Source organism: Euprymna scolopes, chromosome 19 (assembly GCF_053919585.1).
Source record: "Euprymna scolopes isolate OS-2025 chromosome 19, ASM5391958v1, whole genome shotgun sequence".
NCBI lineage: Eukaryota > Metazoa > Mollusca > Cephalopoda > Sepiida > Sepiolidae > Euprymna > Euprymna scolopes.
This window is the reverse complement of record NC_136500.1, coordinates 16,009,998-16,030,898: the sequence shown is the minus strand read 5'-3', so window position 1 is coordinate 16,030,898 and position 20,901 is coordinate 16,009,998. Positions and strand designations below refer to the sequence as shown.

The following is a 20,901-nucleotide window of genomic DNA, read 5'->3' as shown; positions in this document are numbered from 1 at the left end:
TTTGAAAATTGACCTAAAATGGCAATTGTGTCCCAAAACTATGCTTGGAGTCTTGAAACGTGTCTTACGTCGTAGTCGTCGTAACGCTCGCACAAAATCTTAACTCTATGACTTCCGTGCGATTAAATATTTGAAAAAGCGACATTGTCTTAGCTCAGTTGCTTAGAGCGCGGCCTCATTATCTAAACGTTTTGGGTTCGAATTGAGATGTCTTTTTTTTCCCCAATTTTTTAAATTTTAATATTGAAGCAGGGTTATTTAAGCCATTTTTCATGTGTTTTTCAGATTTTTTTAACGTTTGTTTTTCTGGATTTTTTTTTTACTTTGCTTATTCTTAGGTTTTCACATTAACACCCCCCCACCCCGACTGACCACACACACACACACACACACACACACACACACACAAAAACACCCGGGCAACGCCGGGTACCGTACACTAGTGATATAATAAAAGTAAATCTTCTATATAGACTAGCAGGCCGCCCGTCATTGCCCGGTTGTAAAATACGCTTAAATATGATATTTTGATTAATGCAGATTTTGTATCTATTACATTATATTGGATCCAATATATAGTAATGATTTAAAAAGCTTTAAAAAAAAAAATAAATAAAAAAATAAATGACTCATTTGCCACCACCGAGAATCGAAACCAAAAAAATTAGCTTACAATTTACTTTTTCCTTTGACATTAATGATTGTACTATGAAGATATGTTTACTGCAAAACTAAAAATTAAAACATCAACCAATATTACGTTACGCATGCATATTCGTAATGTCATCGTTCGACCTTCACCTGGCATACCCCATTTTTCTATAATTTTCACACTTTTGCACTGATTTTCCCCGACTAAAACCCAAATACAAAGTTTCACATAGATTCGAATACTCCAGATCTGAAGTTTCATGCTTGTAGATCAAAAACTGACAGAGGAGTTCGGTAGGAAAATTTTTTAAACAAAAATATATATATATTATTTAATTGGAATTCATTATTGAGATGAGTATTTTATTTATTGCGGACTATTATCCTTATCTTTTCTTAGTTGTTTCACAACGACCTTTGTCAGGTGGTAACCGCGACAGGATAGGAACTGAATCTCGTAACTGCATCCACTGCAATTACTGCCTTCCACAGTTATCGTCTCACCACGTTTTGGCTAAGTAAGCCTCTGGCTGGCTTTGGGTAGGATTGAAACCACTATCTTCAGACAATTCTCACCGTGGCGCAGTTGATAGAGACGTTGAATCTCTATGGTTCCAGGTGAGAATTGTCTGAAAATAGCGGTTTCAATCCTACCCAAAGCTGACCAGAGGCTTACTTGGCCAAAACGCGGTGAGACAACAACAACTACGGAAGGCAGTGATTGCTGAGAATGCAGTTAGGAGATTCAGAGTTCCTATCTCGTCGCGGTTACCACCCGACGAAGGCCAGGGAAATAGCTGGCCGAAACATTGTGAAACAACTAAGAAAAGATGAGGATAATAGTCCGCAATAATTAAAATTAAAAAATATATATGCATACATAAATATATATAGAAAGAGGTTTGTGTTTACTATAAGCTTTTTATGCAAGTATAAATAATGTAATGTAATAGTTAACTAAAGATGATCATCCCATAAGAAAACCGAAAAAAATTAATAGGGAATTAATTAAAATGAATGTTTAAAAGAATACGCAAATTAGCTAGATCTTTTGCAGATAAATGCAATTTAATGACCCATATATATCAAAGTCGAATTTTCTTTTTAAATAAATAGAAAAAAGGGTTTTTAATATGAATATCAAAACACGATTAAAAAAGAAAAATTTATAGGAGTATAGAGAAGATTTATTTCATTAGAATCAATTTCTAAAGAAAAACGAAGCTCAATATTCAAACATTTAAATAGCTATTTTAAAATTTGCAATAGAGCTATAGATATAACTGATCTGTAATTTTTTTTTTTTTTTTTAAAATCATAATTTTTTTAATAAGTATTTCAGAAAATGTTATAAGGAAATATTTAAGGAGCAATTTTCACTATTTAATTTCGTACTCAATACGTAGATAGAGCTAGGTAGTAAGTAAAGAAAAGAAAAGTGTTATCTCTGTAGGAAATTGTCAGGTTAAGATGCACACACACACACACACACACACCTCTCTCTACATATATATATATATATATATATATATATATATATATATATATATATATATATATATATATATATATATGAGAGAGAGCGAATATCTCACCTGAATAACTTGCTTGGGAAAGTAAGCCAATTCAGCAACGTGAATTCCAAAACTCTGATCACAAACACCTGCAGTGAAAGCAAAAATCATCAAAATCAAAATTGATTAACTTTTAACTTCAAATCCTACAAAAAACATTTGTGATTTAATCTGAGTTTAAAGTCTTTTTCTTAATTAAATTCAGGTGAAAAATAAGTTTTTAGATTTCTAAAAACTTTTTAAGAGTTCAGGTAGAGGAAACCAACAAACTTCCTGAGGAACTGAGAAAACAGAAACGATATCTAACATTTTGAGTAGAGACAAAGGAAGTGGGTTCAAAATTTGCTTTTATTTGTATAAAAAATAAATTAAAAATGTAACAATTTTTTTTTTATATATGTCTTACACTAGTAATGAGATTTTCCATTGCACAGGATTGAATAAGGAACTCGTTTTCTTTTGAGGCCAGTCCATAATTTGTTATTTATTTATTTTTTTTTAAATATTTAGATCAATTAAATTGCAAAAAATCCACAAAATAAGCAAAACAAAAGGGGACACCTTTTTATTCAACACTGATTGACTTTTGATGCACACAAAATCTGTAAACAAACAGATAAGAAAATAGTTGTCTGGTAGTCGCTTCTGTAAAGTAATGTTAGTGGATACGACTCCGCATCCGGTTCTGTTGCTGTCTTTGGAGCCATCTGTATATATATGTACTGATGGTTTGGGCATTTTTCTTGATAGGTTAGATTTTTTGGGAGGTTATTTATTCAAAGATAATTTCAGGTTGTTTTAGTAGCCAGGGTGGAAGGCTTAGTTGGTTGACATTATGGATGTTGGTGATTGTGATACCTGCATCTTCTACTAGTGGTTTTGTATGGAGACCAAAAGGTTTTATAGCTTTTACTTTTTGGTCATATAGATTTTGGTAATTTGGATTGAAGGTACAGTTATGGGCTGGATTTGTTGGTTGTGATTTTTTCATTTCATAAAGTGAGTAATCTAGTCAGTTTGCAATGCAGTTGTAAGCAGGATTTTCTGGACAAGCGAGAATTTTGGTCAAGTATTGTAAGGATAGTTTGTTGCATCAAATTGATAATGGGGGTTCATTGGTTGCTCCATAGAGACTATCGATGGGGGAAGTTTGGAAGGCTCCCAGCGCAAGCCTGAGGCCCTGATGCTGAACGGTGTCCAATATCTTTATGTAAGACTTTCTGATCGCACCTTAAATGAAGTTGCCATAATCTAGTTTCGATCGCACTAGTGATCTATATAACTTTAATAGGGTTTGTCTGTCCACTCCCCAATCTATGTGGGCAAGGACCCGCATTAGTTGGAGAGTTTTTTTTTTTATTTTTAAGGTGTTTTATGTGTGGGATGAATGTAAGTTTTTTTGTCTAGTATTAATCCTAAGAATTTATGTTAATTTACAACAGGAATTGGAGTATCATATACTTTTAAAAGAGGATCTGGGTGCAGTTTTCTTAGTTGACAAAAGTGTATACATTTTTGTTAATGAAAAATTTGAAGCCATTCTTAGTTGTCCATTCTTTTATTTTGTCAATACATTGTTGAAGTTGACGCTCAATTAGATGGCTATATCTTGAGCTGTATGCAATTAAAAAATCATCAACATATAGAGAGCAATTCACGCCTTGGTTTATGCATCCAACAATATTGTTAATTTTTAGGCTGAATAATGTTACTGACAAAATACTTCCCTGTGGGGCTCCCGTTTCCTGTTCCTTAATGTCTGAGAGGCATGTTCCTACACGGACATTGAATAGTCTATTGTTGATGAAGACGTGTAGTCTTCCTTTCATTCCAGCTTCTTTGAGATCTTTCATGATGCTGTACCTCCATGTGGTATCGTATGCCTTTTGAAGATTTTGAGAATAGGGGTGTTTTTTTATGGGGGTAGTGGGTTGGAAGTTTTGTCTTCTATTTCCATTGTTTCCAAGGAGGTTTTAAATTTATTTTGGTCTGTAGTTCTTGTATTTGAATCATTGGACTGTTTCATGTGCGTTTGTGTATTTGCAAGCTTTTTATCATTGGTGGATTTAGTTTGTTTCCATGGCTTCTGGTTCTTTGTGTTCAATTGGTTTGTTAGCTTTTATGCTTGATTTATCTCTGGTTTTAGATGTTGAGCGAGATCGTGGTTTGGTTTTTGTGGGGCTGGTTTTCTTTGAGGAATTTTTCCCATTTATTGTTCTTGTCTGTTCGGATGTTTTTGGAGAGAGTTTATTTTTTTGCATATTGTTATCTGTTTTTATATTAGAACTCTTGTGGGGGATTGAAGGACTCTCCTTATTGTTGGTATTCTGCTCCTCAGAGTTCTCGACCTCCAATGTCTTAAAGCTATTGGAGAGAGGAATTTGTGAGTTTATTTGTAGTTTTTGTTTAGTTAAGTTTGGTTCTGGTTTGTTTTTTGGGAAGGAAGATTCTTGTTTTGGAGTTTCTGCTTGTTGACTTGTATATTCAGTCTCCATTTCATCAGGTTCTGTTAAATTTTTTAGGAGTATTTCTATTTTTTGTTTTGCTGGTTTATTATTTGGTTTTAAGAAAATTTGTTCTTGGGAACATTAGCCTCTTAAAGGGGAGGTTTGGGTTTGGGAGGAGACAAATATTTTATTGGGTTCCTTTCTAGTTTCAATTTGTCTAGTTTTTGAAAGTCTTTGGAAGTTAAGCAATTTGTTTGGTTCTAGATGTACCAGTTTTTCATTGTATTTATCAGGCTGGTTGGTGGGATTTGTTTTTTCTGTTATTTTCGCATAGGTTTTATTTCTTATGACTCCTTACACCATTGTCTTCGCTTCTAAGATATATTTCGTTTATACTTTGTGACTAAGATTTCTTTTTCAGTTTTCCATTGTTAACAGTTTTTAGAATAGGCAGGGTGCTCGCTTTGGCAGTTTATACATTTGGACTTGTGACATTCTTGTTCACTGTGACTTATTTCTTTAGAGCCACATTTAGCGCACGTGGGATCACCTCTGCAGGAATCTCTATGGTGACCGAATTTTTGATAGTTGAAACATCTCAGAGTATCTGGGATATATATTTCAACTGGTTCTATGGTGTAACCAATTTTAATTTTAGATGGAATTTTTGGAGTGTTAAATGTAATAATATAAGTATGGGTTGATATTTTTTCTGAATTTTTCTTTTATATAGATTCTTTTACAGTTAATGACTCCTTGTTTGCTCAGTTCGTTCTGGATTTCTTCTGGTGAAGCAAGTGATAGTTCCCGGCTTCGGATAACTCTTTTGGATTGATTTAGTCTATTGTGTGGGGTGACTTTACTGTCAATGTTATGGAAAGTTTTCATATTTTCTAAGTTTAGGCTTTGGCTTATTGTCTCAATCTCAATAGGTTACCATCTTTTGTTTTTTTTTTTTTTTAATCATTTTTGGGTTTATTTTTCTAGTTAGCACTTTTTTGACGAGAAAAGGGGGACAATTTTGACATCGGAGTTTCATCCAGTGATTCTGATACATAGTACTTGGGGAAATCTGAATTTTCCTCACTTTCTGAGTCCGATAAGGAGCGTTTTTTTTTTTTTTTTTTTTTTTTTTGACATAAATATGGATAAGAGGGAAACCCATTTGCCTTGACAGAGTCAGGGCTACACAGACAGTATATTCAGTCAAGTAAGAAATACCGAGCATCTGTCATTACCCAAATTTCACTACCCAAATCTAGAGTGAAAAGTTGTGTTTGCAGCCATGTTGGAATTGGATTCTACACTTGCTGATTGACCTTTCGCCAGCGCTTTCAAACGTCTACTTTGGGGGTGAAGTTTTGTTAGTTTCTATGGTTTTATTTGAGAGGATTTCTTTTACTAATTTTAAACTTCTCAGTTTAGTCCATACCATTGATAGTAGACATAGGGTTTGACCTGACTAGCCGATTGATCGGATCGGGGCCCCTCCGACTGCCTGTCTAACCGAGGTAAGGGCCAAAGTGATGTGTTGGGAAGAGGAGGCTCATGAACCCGTCCTCCAAGACCTTAAATCACCAGGATTCCATTTCAAAGTGTCACAGGTCGCAACCAACGGCCAACAGGTGGCCCCATTGAGGGACTTTTACCCTCTGCAGGGGGGGGGGGGAGTCTGTGTGTTCTAATGTCTCACCGACAGTGTCGAGGCGAAGGGGAACGAGGCGTTTTTTTTTTTTTTTGTTTTTGCAGAACATAATTAAGTTTTACAAAAGAAAATAGAAAACAAAAACAGAAAATCGATGTAGGTGCATTTTGTCTTAGGAAGCCAATAGACAGCTTGATCTGGTAGCACCAGGGTATAGCTGGAAATGTCTTCTCAATTTTTTCTAGCACTTTTCTGCTCTATCGTTATTTTCATAGCAAGTGTTCGCCCGAGCTCCACTCTATGCCCCTCCCCCAACTTTTACAAAAAAACAAAAAAAACAATTATTTAGCTAAAACCACTATCAATAATTGATTCTAAGAACAAAGCTTCTCTTTTAGAACTGCCCGCCTGCAAAACTATTCAGCTTGCCTGATTTCAATCTTACTACAACATGGTTGCCTTCAAGTAAACAAGTTCTTGATGAGCCTCCCTTTAAGTAATCCAATTTACTAAATTCCCATTAACAATTACTACTCAATGGCTACTGTGTATTTATTCATTCTCGAGTGATCCCTTGGGCCTTGATAAGAGGTGACTCCTTTAAAAATGTACTTAAGCAGCACACAAAACCGTTTTCAAAACTATCCTTGCTAGAAGCAAAGTATACTATGGTGTTCTGATACTACACTATCTTTCTTCTCCAGACAGAAATCGTTTTAGACTGAGATAATTTTAATTTTTGTTCGAATCCAAAGTACCTCTTTTTTTTGGCAGTTAAGAGTTTCCTGACATTAAAAACTGACTTTCTGTCAACTCTGCCTCAGTGCGGAAGCCAAAAGTTTTATTTTCTAAAATTAAAGATGTATTATTTTATAAATTTATAATGTCGGTTTTTAATGTAAGGAAAATCCTTCCAAAATGGGGCACTCTGGAGTGGAACAAAAATTAAAATAGCCTTAGTCTAGAAAATATTTGGAAATCAGGAAGCTGTCAACAAAATAATGCAGAAATAGATTTAAAAAAATATACTTTTGTTTACAGTAAAAAAAAAAGGTAAACTAATTTTTTTTAGTCTAACTCAGCACCAGCCCTTCTTAAGATAAAGCTTTGACTAAAAAAAAAAAAAAAAAAAAAAAAAAAAAAAAAACGCCATTGTGATGAAAAACAAAACCCAGTTTTCTTTTATTTTTAAATTAAAATAACTACGACAAAAATATAAATACTAAATTGTAAAAAAGAAAAATCAATTTTTAATTATTTGTTGTTTTGGAGTTACTTTGATGACATTTGAATGTATACATTTTTTTCTCTTTATAAGTGTAGAATTATTCTTCTTGCCAATTTTCTAATTCAAGTTAGATTCCTAATTTATCAAACAGACGATTTATTTTTATGTAAAAAAAAAAAGTTCTTGTTCAGAATTCTTCCTTACAGCATATTCCAAAAATCACAATTTGATGAAGTAGTTTTATTTTTATAAAGAAAATCATTTTTAAGTGATTAATGAATTTGTGGACATTACAACATAAATCTAATAAAACCTGAACTATTGAGTCATCCTCCTTTTTTTTTCTCAAGAAATTTTTCAAAATTGTGGTTATTCAGATACTCAGAAAATTTGATTTTCTTATTTAAAAATAAAACTACTTATCAATTTATATGATTTTGGAATATATTTTTGTTTTGTCACTGATACATACAAATTTTTTATTTTTTTTTAATATAGGGGGAATTCTGGACCAAAAATGTTGACATTTTTCAAATTTAGTGTGCACAATATTACATACCTCTCTGCATGTTAAAAAAAAAAAAAAAAGAAAAAAAAAAGGGATTTTCTTCAATGTAGGGTTTTATTTGCTTTTCATGAAAAATAATTTGCATTGACAATTTCAGTGAATGAAATATTACATATTTTTTGCATTATTATCAAATTGTATTTAATCCGTTTTAAAAATATTGGTGTTTATTTAGAATTGAAATTAGAAAATTAAAAGAAAATGCAGAAAAATCTTTATCTGTCACAGAATGATGATCAAGTATTTTTCTTTTAAATCAAATTTTATTATGTGCTCTATGCAAGAGATACCAGTTGCCATATTTGATTTAAATTCAAGAGCGGACAACTCAATTTAGCTATTTGTTTTCTTCTAAAAATTCTTAATCGCTAAAAATTGTAAAATTTGATTTTCTTAAACAAATCCTTGATCAATTTTTGTTATTTTTTGGAATGTAACATTCTTTAACAAGTGTATGCATTTTGAAATTCCAGTACATTTTTTCTCTATATCCATACAACCACTTGGTTAAGAAAGATCAGACACCATAAAAAAAAAAATTCTTTAGTCAGTCCTTTTCCAACTGACTCCATAATTATTTTTAGATGAGAATTTATTTGATCTCCCTGGCATATTTCTTTTGGGTGTAGGGTAGTACCTCCTATGATCCATATCAGCTGCTGCATTCAGCCACCCTTATGCCATAACCAAGGTTCCATTTTATCCCTTCAACAATTCAACGACTCTTCGTCCAAATGTGTCCTGATCCTTTCTTTTGCATGGTTGTTCTACTAATTAGAGCTTTGTCTCATTTTCTAACTATTTTATTTCTTTTGGGACATACAAAGTTCATCGACTTAAAACTTTGTGATTGGCTTCTAATTATCAAGATACACCTTTTCATCACACTGACTCACTCGGATTTCCTTGCTTGGACTCTTAGAACTCGACAAAGACTTAGAAAACATCACCCTTAACTAAATAACCCCCATCCACCGTGCCAAAATTCTTACTTGCACACTGAATTCTAACTATGGCTAGAATTTCTGTGATTTTCTCTTTTCTTTTTTCCATCAGTGTCCAAGATCCTAAAACAGGGATATCCTGCATACATTCATCTCAAAAAAAAAAAAAAAAAAATATATATATATATGGTTATATTTTTTCTTCTTACGTATTTACGGCATATTTTACTTTTCTCCCTTCTTATGTGATTTGCCCATGGTACTGACCATGGGCAAATCACATATAGGAATTCTTGTATCCTCTCCAATAGTTGCCTTTTTAATACATTGTGTCGAGACTTATCTGCTTGAAGCCGTTATGTGCAGCATACTTTAAAAGCACACAATATCGCAGGTTTCCATCTGTATTTTCCTATAGGAGCACATATATAACGATGGTGATAACAATACTGACGGGAAGACATTTATAACAGACTGGAATGATTCTAGGTGACTTCATATTTATACGCACTAGGAGCTATTGATACAACAGTTCTTATAAGGAGGGGAGTACATTATTGTTGATTTACCTTTCACGTTGGTGGAAACATAACACGAACAAACATAGTTGGTTTCTTTATTCTTCAATCGACCAATCGGTGATGTCAGGAACTCAAGCCTTTTCGACTACATGGTCTACTCTTCGCTTCTAAGAGCCTCTCCTCTTGATCTCTGCTGACTGACTCTCTAACTTCAAACCCTCGATCCTATATTGAGAAATCTCCTTTGTCTATGACGTTAGAAGTGTTTACCAACGTGACTTTCACGTGGATTTACAAATGTCTGTCCGAACACACTTTTGGCAAACAAAGAATCCTCAATTCTAATTGTTTAATATCTAACCTATTTCTAAACAATATTTTTTTTAACCTGCATTGTCCATTCTTTGAACTGACATATTTAATATCCAGATTTCTAAAAGAATGGACAATCGACTCTTTTTCCGACATAAACAATATTTAGCTATTTAATAGAATTAACAATGGACTAAAATCCTTAAGATTCTAATTTCCATTATCTTTAACACTTGCCTACAGAGTTCGATTCTAGCCTTTTCCTAATATCATTTTCACTTATCTAGTATGCCTTCTTACTTACATGAGAAGGGACAGGTAACACAAGTAGGTACACCATAAACGTTTTTCTGAACTTTTAATTTTCAAAATAAGTGCAATTCTAAATACCAAAATGTGTTTATTAAAAGATCAATATAGTTTGATCTCTCGATCATTAGGGAAATTCAATGTGCGTGAATGGTTGAAATGAGACAGTTGTGCCTTCATGCTATTATCGACAACTGTTTGAGCAGGTTTGATCTAATAATTAAAGTGATATTACATTCATGATTATTCACTTGTTCGAAAACATTTTTAGTGAAAATAAGATGAGAAATTTTATAATTAAAAAAAAAAAAAAAAAAAAAAAAAAAATGAACGTTGTAATTTGGCAGTCGAGTCAAAGATTGTCGGGAAATAACAAAAAAGCAAAGAAAATTACAAACGCTTTGTTTTCTTACCTTGTTTCACTTTGTACAAAAGCGTTAATGTGTCGTTTGTTGTTAATGCAGTAACATGCAGATTGTTAACAGAGCTCACTTCATCAGAAAGGGCCGTCAGTTCATGGAAATGAGTGGCAAAAAGACAGAATGACTTGATTTTTGTCGAAATGTACCTAAAATAAAAATTCATATAAAAAAAAAAGATAGCGAGGTAATAATTAGTTATATTAAAACTTTATTATATTATCATGTCAATAACGATGAGAGTGATTACAATATGTGAAAGGGAAATGAAGCATGGAAACCTCTTTAGGTTAAGGTATTTCAAAGTTAAGTGCTTCTCATCAGAAGAGAAAAAAAAAAATTAAAATCCGTGTTGTTTTTCTTGCCCTTACTCTTGTATAATGCTGATTTCCCCTCTTCTGATGAGAAGCATTTAGCTTTGAAATGGCCTTGTTTGTTTATATACATACATACATTGTATGTATATATATATATACATACATTGTATGTATATATATATATATATATACACACACACACAGATTATAGGAATAATCATTCCAGAAACGGTAAAATTACTTGAGCAGAAAAGTTTTTAAAATCAACATATAATGCTACTAAACCTATGTCTAGAATCTTTATTCCAATTTTGATCAAAATCCATTTTAATTCTAGAAAATGAGTAAAATTTAAGCTTAAGGTTTGTTAAATTGAAATTCAGGAAATCTTGTTTAATTTGGACCTAACTATGGAGCAAATTCAATGTATATATATTTTAATTTTCAAATGAGAGCTTGTATCCATAATACACTCCCTAAAAACACTTTAAATTCATGTCTAACTATTATTAAAACTTTGGAATTCTCTCTTCTTGCTCTCTGACTGTATCAACATACAGAAATTTAAATGTAACATATACAGACATCTTGCTGCTCAACTTCCTACATCATGTCCCTGAAGCTATAGTTCTAAATAATAGCCTTTTACATCCAAGTGACACCATGTCTAGTTTGGGGTGAATAAGTGTAAAAAAATAAGTCTACTGTAAAAATTTTTTTAGCCGGAATAATTATTTTCAGAAAAATCTGAAGCAAATTAAAATTTATGAGGGGCACACGATTTTTTTTTTTAAATTTAAAAAATTGCTGATGAATTAGTTTCTTTCTGCTTACGTTTTTAAATTTATCAGGCATGAATGTGTAGTGTCGAAGTGAAACTTGGTTTAATGAGGATAGGTGTTGCATGGCGAAAAATACATGAGAATAATACAATGAATGCATAATGTAAGTCTTAATAACAGGCTTAGATTTGATGACATCAAAGGAAAATTAAATCTGGATAACAGAGAGAGGTGTGTAAAACAGGAGACTGTTAGTTTAGTCACATTGAAAAATGTCTGTGGTTAGAAGTAGATGTAAAACAGTTGAGATGGCAAGGTCAGCTGGCAAAGGAAGGCCAAAGAAAAACATGGCAGCAAGTGATAAGAATGGACTTGGGAGAAAGTGGTATATATAAAGACCTGGCCAGAGATAAGTTAGTTTGGAAGTCAATTTCTAAAAGCCATGACAGCATGTGAAACGAATGTTTTCTCTCCATGTTGACGAAAATTTTTAAAAGTAACTTTTTTTTAGTTTTCTTCAATATATTTCCAGCAAAAGTAAAAATATCTAAACATCATTTTATTTTTTATTGTATTGTTTCATTTCTTTCCATTTTTGTCCGCACACTTTCTGAATTTTATGATGCTTATTTAGATTTGCATTTTTAATGAAAACTTTAAGTAAAAGAAATGCAGAAAAATCTTTATGCTATACGTACACATCACGGAACGAAGATGGCTTATTCCAAAAATCACAAATTTGATCAAATCAAATTTTAGGATGTGTTTGATAAGAAAAGTATTCATATTTGATTGAATTCAAAATTCATCATTGGTTACCTCCCCCTTAACAACCTCTCCAGATTCAAAGGCTCATTAATGGCTGCTAAATATATTTAATCAGTAAAAACTTTAAAATTTGTTAAAAAAAAACTTCATCAATTTCCGTGATTTTTTTTTTTTTATATAACATCTTCATGCCGTGACAAGTAAGTAAACCACAAAGGTCTTTCTTTATTTTTGTTTTCCTAAATAAGTGCAAGTCTAATACACACCCATTTTATATTATAATTTTATAGTATCAATTAAAAAAATTTCAATTTAATTCAAAATTGTAATGTAATGCTATATACTAGGTCAAGTCATCACAAATGTAACATCCATTTCTTTTTTTTTTAACAAAAATCCCCCAAAAAACAACCATAAATAAAAATTTATTATTGGAGATAATTCAAGAGCAAGCACCATTTTCTCCCCATGTTTTTCAATCAATTTTGTCAATACATTTTCTGAAAAAATAAAGGTTTTAACATCAAAATAGTAAAAGACACTTGAAAAGACTTACTCAGAAATGGCCCAAGCCAAACCAAATCCATCATAAGTTGATGTGCCACGACCAAGTTCATCAATAATGATTAATGAATTTTCGCTTGCAGACTGAGAAGCAGAGAAAAAGGGTGAGAAAAAAAAAAAAAAAAAATTGTAGATACCAATAAATCTAAAAGTGGAATCTGTCCGAAAAAAAAAAAAAAAAATGATGGAAAAATATAAACATGAAAAATTTGTGGACTGTGTATTGAAAGTAGACAAAGGAGGAAAAAAAAAAAAAAACAGCTTGTAGATCGTTTTATAATAATGGTTGTGATATGAGACATCTAAAAATGGAATCCAAATAGGAGGGGAAAAATTCTAATAAGAAAAATTTTAAAAAAAAAAAAAAAAAAAAAAAAAAAAAATTCATGATAACTAATACATACCTGTGACAAAATGAAAATATATTCCAAAAGTCAGGTAAATGGATCAAATAGTTTTATTTTTATAAAGAAAATAATTTTTAAGCGATTAATGGGAATTCATAAGCATTAAAACAAAAATCTTGCAAGTTTAAAATATTATCGAATTATCTCCATTTTTTAAAGATGGTTTTTAAAATGTCAGACAAGACAGACTCTCATCTGATGATGCCGTTCAGTCTTGAAAGAAAAAGGATACCCCCTGTAGAAGCAGCTGCACGTGTAATTATGTGGCAAGCGTTGTGCAATTCCCAACCACACCTATCTTGAATTGGCACTGCTGGAGTCCAGTGGCAAGAAGTCCAGGATGACTGGAAACAATACCAAGAGAGCGCATACAGCACCTGGAAGTTCAAAATGGTCACCCATGTAATATTGGCCAGGCTCATCATTGCATAACTTCGATGATCTGACGAGAACTGGTGTGTCAAACATGATTAGCCTTCCATTATTCATATACACTCATAAATTGATGCGCATATTTAAAATTAAAACTACTTAATCAATGTATGTGATTTTTGGAATATGATATTTTCATTTCAGCACAGACATGTACATTATCCAAATTTTTGTTTATTTTCGTTTTTTAATATAGGAGGAATTCTGGACAAGAACAGTGTATTTTAGCATATATTTTGTATTATTAAATACAAACCTTACAGAACCAAACATTAATTGGCATAATAATAGATTGTCATGGGCAGAGTCGAACAGCATAGGTTAATCAAGATAGGGAGATACTTACTCTGAGAATGGAAGCGGTTTCAAGCATTTCAGACATAAAGGTGGAAACTCCTTTCAGTTGGCTGTCTCCTGCTCCAACCCGAGCCAGGATACAGTCAACAATTGAGATCTCAGCTTCATCACAAGGAACAAAACAACCGAGCTGGGCCAGAAGTAGAATGCAACCAACCTGTGAGAAGGAAGAACAGATTTGCAAGAACAGAAATCACATAAAAAGGGTTAGAGACTCATCTTACTACCACTGATGCAAACAACTTCTTTCTTTCATGTGCTGAACATCAGAGAGAATTTGCAAACACTTCCCATCTGTAGAACATGCGGCTACAACATATCATTAAATTCAATGCCGATATACCCTAACCCGACCTCACGAGTAATCAAATTCTCATAACTCATTCATCATCATTCAACTGATTTGCTTCACATCATCTCCACAAAGAGGGCTTTACGAACATTCAGAGAAAGTACCCAACATGATTTGAGCCAAATTGTCAGAAGGCACTGTTTTTCTGGATCAGGTCGTTGCACTGTGAAATAAGGTGCCGGAAGCTGTGATCAAATAATGCTAAATGGCAGCAGATGTTTTGAATGTACGTTTCAGGTAATTTTTCACCCCAGACCCAAGTCATGGTGTCCATAGAACCTATTGGAGCAGTCTATTAAAAAAGTAGCATTCTCTGTCATCTATGAATCTGCTTCATGGAACAGATATCTAAGAACATCCTGTACCTCTACAAGGCCATCATGCATGGAGTATTGCTGCCACATCTGGCCAGGTGCATCTACTCCTAGTCTCACTCTTAGACTGGGTTTAAGAGTCGCCAACCTAATAGGTTCCATCAACGATATGGGGCATCCTTGTGCCTATTCTACAAGTATTTTAATGGAAGGTGCTCTAACAAACGCCAAACCCTTGAATCCCCCCAACTAATCAGCAAAATCCCACCACTAGACTGTAGAGATCCTGAAATGCTAGAAAACCTCCCACTTAAATAGTTTATTCTCTCAAAATGCTAGACTTTGGAATTTCATCCCTGGTCCCTGCTTTCGACTGTACTAACATGCAGAAGTTGAAGTGTAATGTGAACAAACATCTTACAGCTCAACTCCCTACATAGTATCCCTGCATATTTTGTTTCAAATAGTAGCCCCTTTCATACAAGTGGCACTGTGTCTCGTTTGGGGTGAAAAAGCAATAATAAAAAAAAAAATGTCCAGAACCAAAGATGCCATGGACAAAGTGTTCAGATGTTCATTGTTGCATTTCGCTATATTTTGCTAATAAATTTGAGTCACCGATACAGTGATTTATAAAAACAAAGTGTGTGCGTGTGTGTGTGTGTGTGTGGGGGGGGGGTAATTATATTTCTTAGATGTTAATCCAATAAAACTTCAACATTTATAAAATAGTGCTCAATAGTTGTATTATAAACACATAAATATATATATATATATATATGTTATATATTAGCACGTTCAAGCATCATCAAGTAACCTAAGCAATTATCATAGAGAAGTAGAGGTTATGAAATAGGAAACATTCAGAGAAAATTTTTTGATAACAAAGACGAATGTTGAAAAAGAAAACATCTAGTTGGAATTCGGTATCATGGAAGGTAAGCCAGTTTAGAATGTAGATGGATACGCAAAACTTGATTTTGAATAACAAATAAGATTGACCTCTGACATCAGAAAATATGTATATTTAGGCAGCAAATCATTTCCAAAGTATGTCTGGTTGAATATGGCAAAGTTCCCCTTTTTCTTTTTTAATCAATTTTCACCCCAAACAAGGCACAGTGCAACTTTGAAGTAGGGGCTACTATCGGGGACATAAGTTGCAGGGGCATTATGAAGGGAGAGGAGTAGCAAAATGTTTGTTCACATTACACTTGAACTTCTGCATGTCAGTACAGTTGGGAAAGCAGAATCCCGGAAGGGAGTTCTGAAGTCTAGCAGTTCTGGGGAAGAAACTATTTGAGTAAAAGGCTTTCTTACACCTAAGGATCTCTACTGTGAAGGGGTGGGATTTAGCTGCTTGTCGAGTTTGTTGGGGGTAGTCACATCAAGAGGGTACAAATGCTTGTAGTTCATCAGAGCATTCACCATTAAAGTATTTGTAGAACAGACTGAGGGATGCAACATTTTGTCAATCGCGCACAGAAATCACTTTTTCCATAGCTACCAACTTAATAGATGTACTGAGACTAAAGCTGCTTTCAGGACTGCCAGCAACCACTGTAAAAGAGTAATAAAACATGCAAGAGAGCTATATGCTCAGTCTGTTAAATCCAAAGTAGTTGAGCAGCGGCTTGGTTCCCACCAGTTCTGGCAAATAGCAAACAGGATCTTGAACAGAAGTGTGCGTTCTATCCCAACTATCATCAATGGACCTGAGGTCATCTCGTCAGCATCAGACAAGGCCAGACTATTTGCCAAGAACTTTGCAGCTAATTCTACCCTATGCGACAATGACCATCAACTCCCTGTATTTCCTCCTATAATAGACAACACGCAATGCAACATACAAATATCTGTGCGTGAGGTCGCCAAGCTAATCAAGAACCTTGATTCTAGTAAAGCAACTGGCCCTGACGGCATCCCAATTATAGTGTTAAAAAAGCTTCAACTAGAACTTGCTCCCATACTTACAAAACTGTTTAAGCACTGCCTTAAGGAGAAGTGATTTCCGACTCCCTGGAAAACCTCATCAGTATGCCCTGTATTTAAGAATTCAGGTGATAAGTCATCTCCCTCTCAGTACAGACCAATAAGTCTCCTGTGTGTTATGAGTAAGTTGTTGGAATCCATATTAAATAAAGAAGTAGTCAACCACCTCAACAGAAACAACCTTCTTAGTGACATGCAATATGGTTTTTGTTCTGCAAGATCTACAGCAGATGTGCTAACGGTTATATCACATAGGATTAGTGAATCTCTTGACAAAGGTTTCCTTTCCAGGGCAATTGCTCTTGACATGTTGAAGGCCTTCGATAAGGTATGACATAAGGGCTTACTGCACAAGATTTCCAGCTACGGTATTACTGGAAATGTTTTCTCAATCATTAAATCATTTCTCTCTGATAGGTTCATAAGAGTAGTGGTTGATGGGCAGAAATCAGAGGCCCACAGTATTAATGCTGGAGTCCCCCAGGGGTCCATCCTGGGCTCAACTCTCTTCCTGATCTACATAAATGATCTCCCAAAACACATACTTAAATTATTCGTTGACATCTATGCTGATGACACGACCATCTATGGTAACACATCAAAGGCCGTAAATGACAAAGTTCTCTCTAATTCTCTCTCCTCTGATCTGGAGCGCGTGGTACAACGAGGGAAGAGGTGGCTGGTCACTTTTAATGCATCCAAAACCAAGCTTCTATCTTTACATCATCAACGCTCTGATCCCTATTTGGCATCAATTGAAATGGATGACTCTCGTCTTGGGGAGGCTCCATGTTTTGACAAGCTTCTGGGTTTGACCTTTACTCCTGATCTGAAATGGAACACGTACATCAAATCTGTTGCCAGGGACGCTGGGAAAATGGTGGGATCCTTCTACTGCTCCAGAAGATATCTCACTAATGATGCAATTCTCTATCTGTATAAAAGCCAAGTACGTCCAAGAATGGAGTACTGCTGCCACATTTGGGCAGGAGCTGCTAAAAACAGCCTATCCTGCCTTGACAGAGTACAAAATAGACTTCATGGTTTGGTGGGGGAAGCCCTTTTCTCTTCCCCGCAGCCTCTCTCCCACAGAAGAGACGTTGCGAGCCTGCTTTGTTTTATCGTTATTTCCATGGCAAGTGCTCGTCTGAGCTCCAATCTCTCGTCCCCCCTCGCCAATCTTTCACGAGAAACACCCATCTGGCTTAAACTACTGTCAATAATTTTCCCCATTCTTTATCTGTGCCTAAATCAAAACGTAGATTCCATGAACAGAGCTTCTTTCTCAGAAGTGCACGATTGTGGAACTCTCTTCCATTCGCCTGTTTCCCACCTGACTACAACTTGGATGTCTTCAAATCCAACATAAACAAATTCCTGACAAACCGCCCCCTTAAGTAAGACACTCTATCAAATCTTTAATACTAATGATTACTACAATACTATCTCATTGATTACTGTACACGCAATAACCCTTATCCCTGAGTGGCCTCCGGACCTTGATAAGTGGTGACCCTCATGTAAAAAAAAAAAAAAAAAAAAAAAAAAAAAAAAAAAAAAAGCTTAGATGACAGTTCAGGACCTATCAGGTTGGCGACTCTTTTGAACCCTGTCCAGCCCAAATATGACAACAGTACTCCATACATGGGCGAATGGTGGCCTTATAGAGGTACAGGATACTTTCAGGAGTCAGTAGTTTTATCTTTCTGCTGATTCTCTCAACTTGACATGCGTTTTTCTTGGTCTCTAGTGGCAAATTGTATATGTAGCTGAGTGATTCCGGGTTTCTTTCAATCCATTATAAATATATAGACAAGTCTTACAACTAAATGGTTATAAAAGACCATCTAACTAACCAACCAAATAACTTACCGATCTGATATAAGTAGATTTGCCACCCATATTTGGTCCAGTGATTATATGGAACATTTGTTTATCTGCATAGATATATAAAAAAAAGAATATAAGAATAAACAAAAAAACAAATCCATGCATCAATTTAATCTGAAAACTGAAATGCTCTTTAATATTGGGAGTCTCTGAACTTTTCTTTTCATAGAAATTTTTAAATTAATTAATCAACCAGAATAAAAATAAAACTACTTGATTAATTTACGTGATTTTTAGAGTATGATAATTTTGTTTCATCATGGATACATACATCATGCAAAGTTTTCTTTATTTTTGTTGGGAATTCTGGACATGAACCATTTTTTTTTTTTTGACTTGAATTACGAGTAGTTGATCTTTGTTTTTTTTTATCATATCAGTTTTTTATGACTTCAGCTTTAATTCTGGATGTGTGCTAATATTTTGCTTAAATTTGTTTAGGTTGACAAATAATAGTTCAATTTCAAATTTTTTTCCTTTGGTGGTTGCATTGACCAAATAAATGGCAGTTGGGTTCAAGGTCAAGGAATTCCTTTTTATGTTCACTGTTGCAAGATTTTTGATATAGTGAAGGGTATGATTAAAGAAAATTTAAAAGTTCTTATATTCACATGTTAACCTTTTCAAGATGTAAATAAAATAAAAATCAATTTCCTTTTACTTCTTTTTATGCACAAAATTAAAATTAACTTCCTTTTTTACATGCTCAATTTTTAAGATATAAATAAATATAAGAGGTGGATGTAGTTTGCTTGAAGCATTGTATAGTATGTAGTTAAATAGAATTGTAGAAGGCGGTACAATGCAGAAGTAACGGAAAGACACAAGCTGAAGCAGGTGAGAAATTTATTAATACAACTTATAAATACATGTGTACATATTCATATTTCATATACGCAGTATATTTATATTTGCACAGTGGTCACCTGGGAAAGTCGGTCTGGTGGTATATCTGTGTATTATATTTCGAGAAAGATCTCTTTGTCAGATATTTACTTGACTTTGACAAACGTGCTGTTGTAAGCAGTAACTATACCGCAGCAAATCATAGCTCGGGACTTGTGGGTAGTATATGGTTAGGGTTTTTTTTTTTCTCAATTCTTATTTTATATTTCTAAATTATTTATTTTATATTTTATTTATTTATTTATTTTTTTTATAATAGTTTATCTTTGGTTCAAACGTGTTGTTGTAAACAGTAAATAGTAACAGTATCGGGTTAAATAATTGTCCGGACCTTGTTGGTGGCTTTTTAATTTAATATGATTGAGTTTGTTTGTTTTTCTTTAACTTATTTTTATTTCTAATTTATTTGTTTATTTTATTTATTTATTTATTTTTTTTATAGTAGTTTATGTTTATATTGAGGATATTTAATTAACTAATTTATTTGTTGTTTGTGTTTCTGCGTTCTGTTTGAGGTCGTGGGGCGTAGACTTAGAATAAATCGGTTGGTCACAAGGGAGACTACTTGATGGGTTGTTCTAAGGGAGATAATCGTTACCGATATTTCTTCTCAGTTAGATGTATAACGTTGCATTACTTTTTGTGTATGTATTTGTTTGCTTATTTATTTTATTTTAGTGATATTATTCTCATTCTGGGGGTATTTTATTTAATTCGTTATGTAGTGTATATATACTCATTTATGGATTCTTGTATCTTTAATTCAATTATATAGTAACTATATTTATTTATTTATATATGCAATGTGTTATGACGAAGTGGTTGAAAGTTATTTCGAGAGTTTTAGTAATTTTTTTTTTTTTTATTATGTATTTATTTATTTGAGTTAACTTGGATTTCTGTTTTTGATGTATTATGTCTTATTGTTATTTGCGATTAATATTGTTAGGTTTACTCGAAGAAATCAATTGGGTTATATTGGGGCATATAAACTTATAAATTTGCATGAGTCATATACATGTAGCCGTGTAGCCCACATGCTCGCACCATCTAATTCATATATCTTAGGTTTGCTATTTAATTGTTAAACATTGTTATTATTATTAATGTGTAGTAATTTTGAATAGGGATTGCTTATTTATTATTTTGTTTGTTTATTTATTTTGATTTATTTTAATTTAATTTTGGATTTATTTATTTTA

General features: G+C 33.4%; 1 protein-coding gene across 1 annotated transcript in view; it reads right to left on the bottom strand.

Annotated features, from left to right (window-relative positions):
* The window catches only part of LOC145303446 (DNA mismatch repair protein Msh2-like), a 107,277-nt gene that overhangs the window by 14,043 nt on the left and 72,333 nt on the right, over window positions 1–20,901 (bottom strand). The window contains exons 21-25 of the mRNA XM_080144780.1: window positions 18,776–18,840; window positions 14,235–14,402; window positions 13,042–13,133; window positions 10,613–10,767; window positions 2,247–2,314 (exon numbers count right to left, since the gene is read on the bottom strand). Coding sequence (XP_080000906.1) covers window positions 2,247–2,314; window positions 10,613–10,767; window positions 13,042–13,133; window positions 14,235–14,402; window positions 18,776–18,840 — 548 coding nt within the window. The remainder of the gene's footprint in view (window positions 1–2,246; window positions 2,315–10,612; window positions 10,768–13,041; window positions 13,134–14,234; window positions 14,403–18,775; window positions 18,841–20,901) is intronic.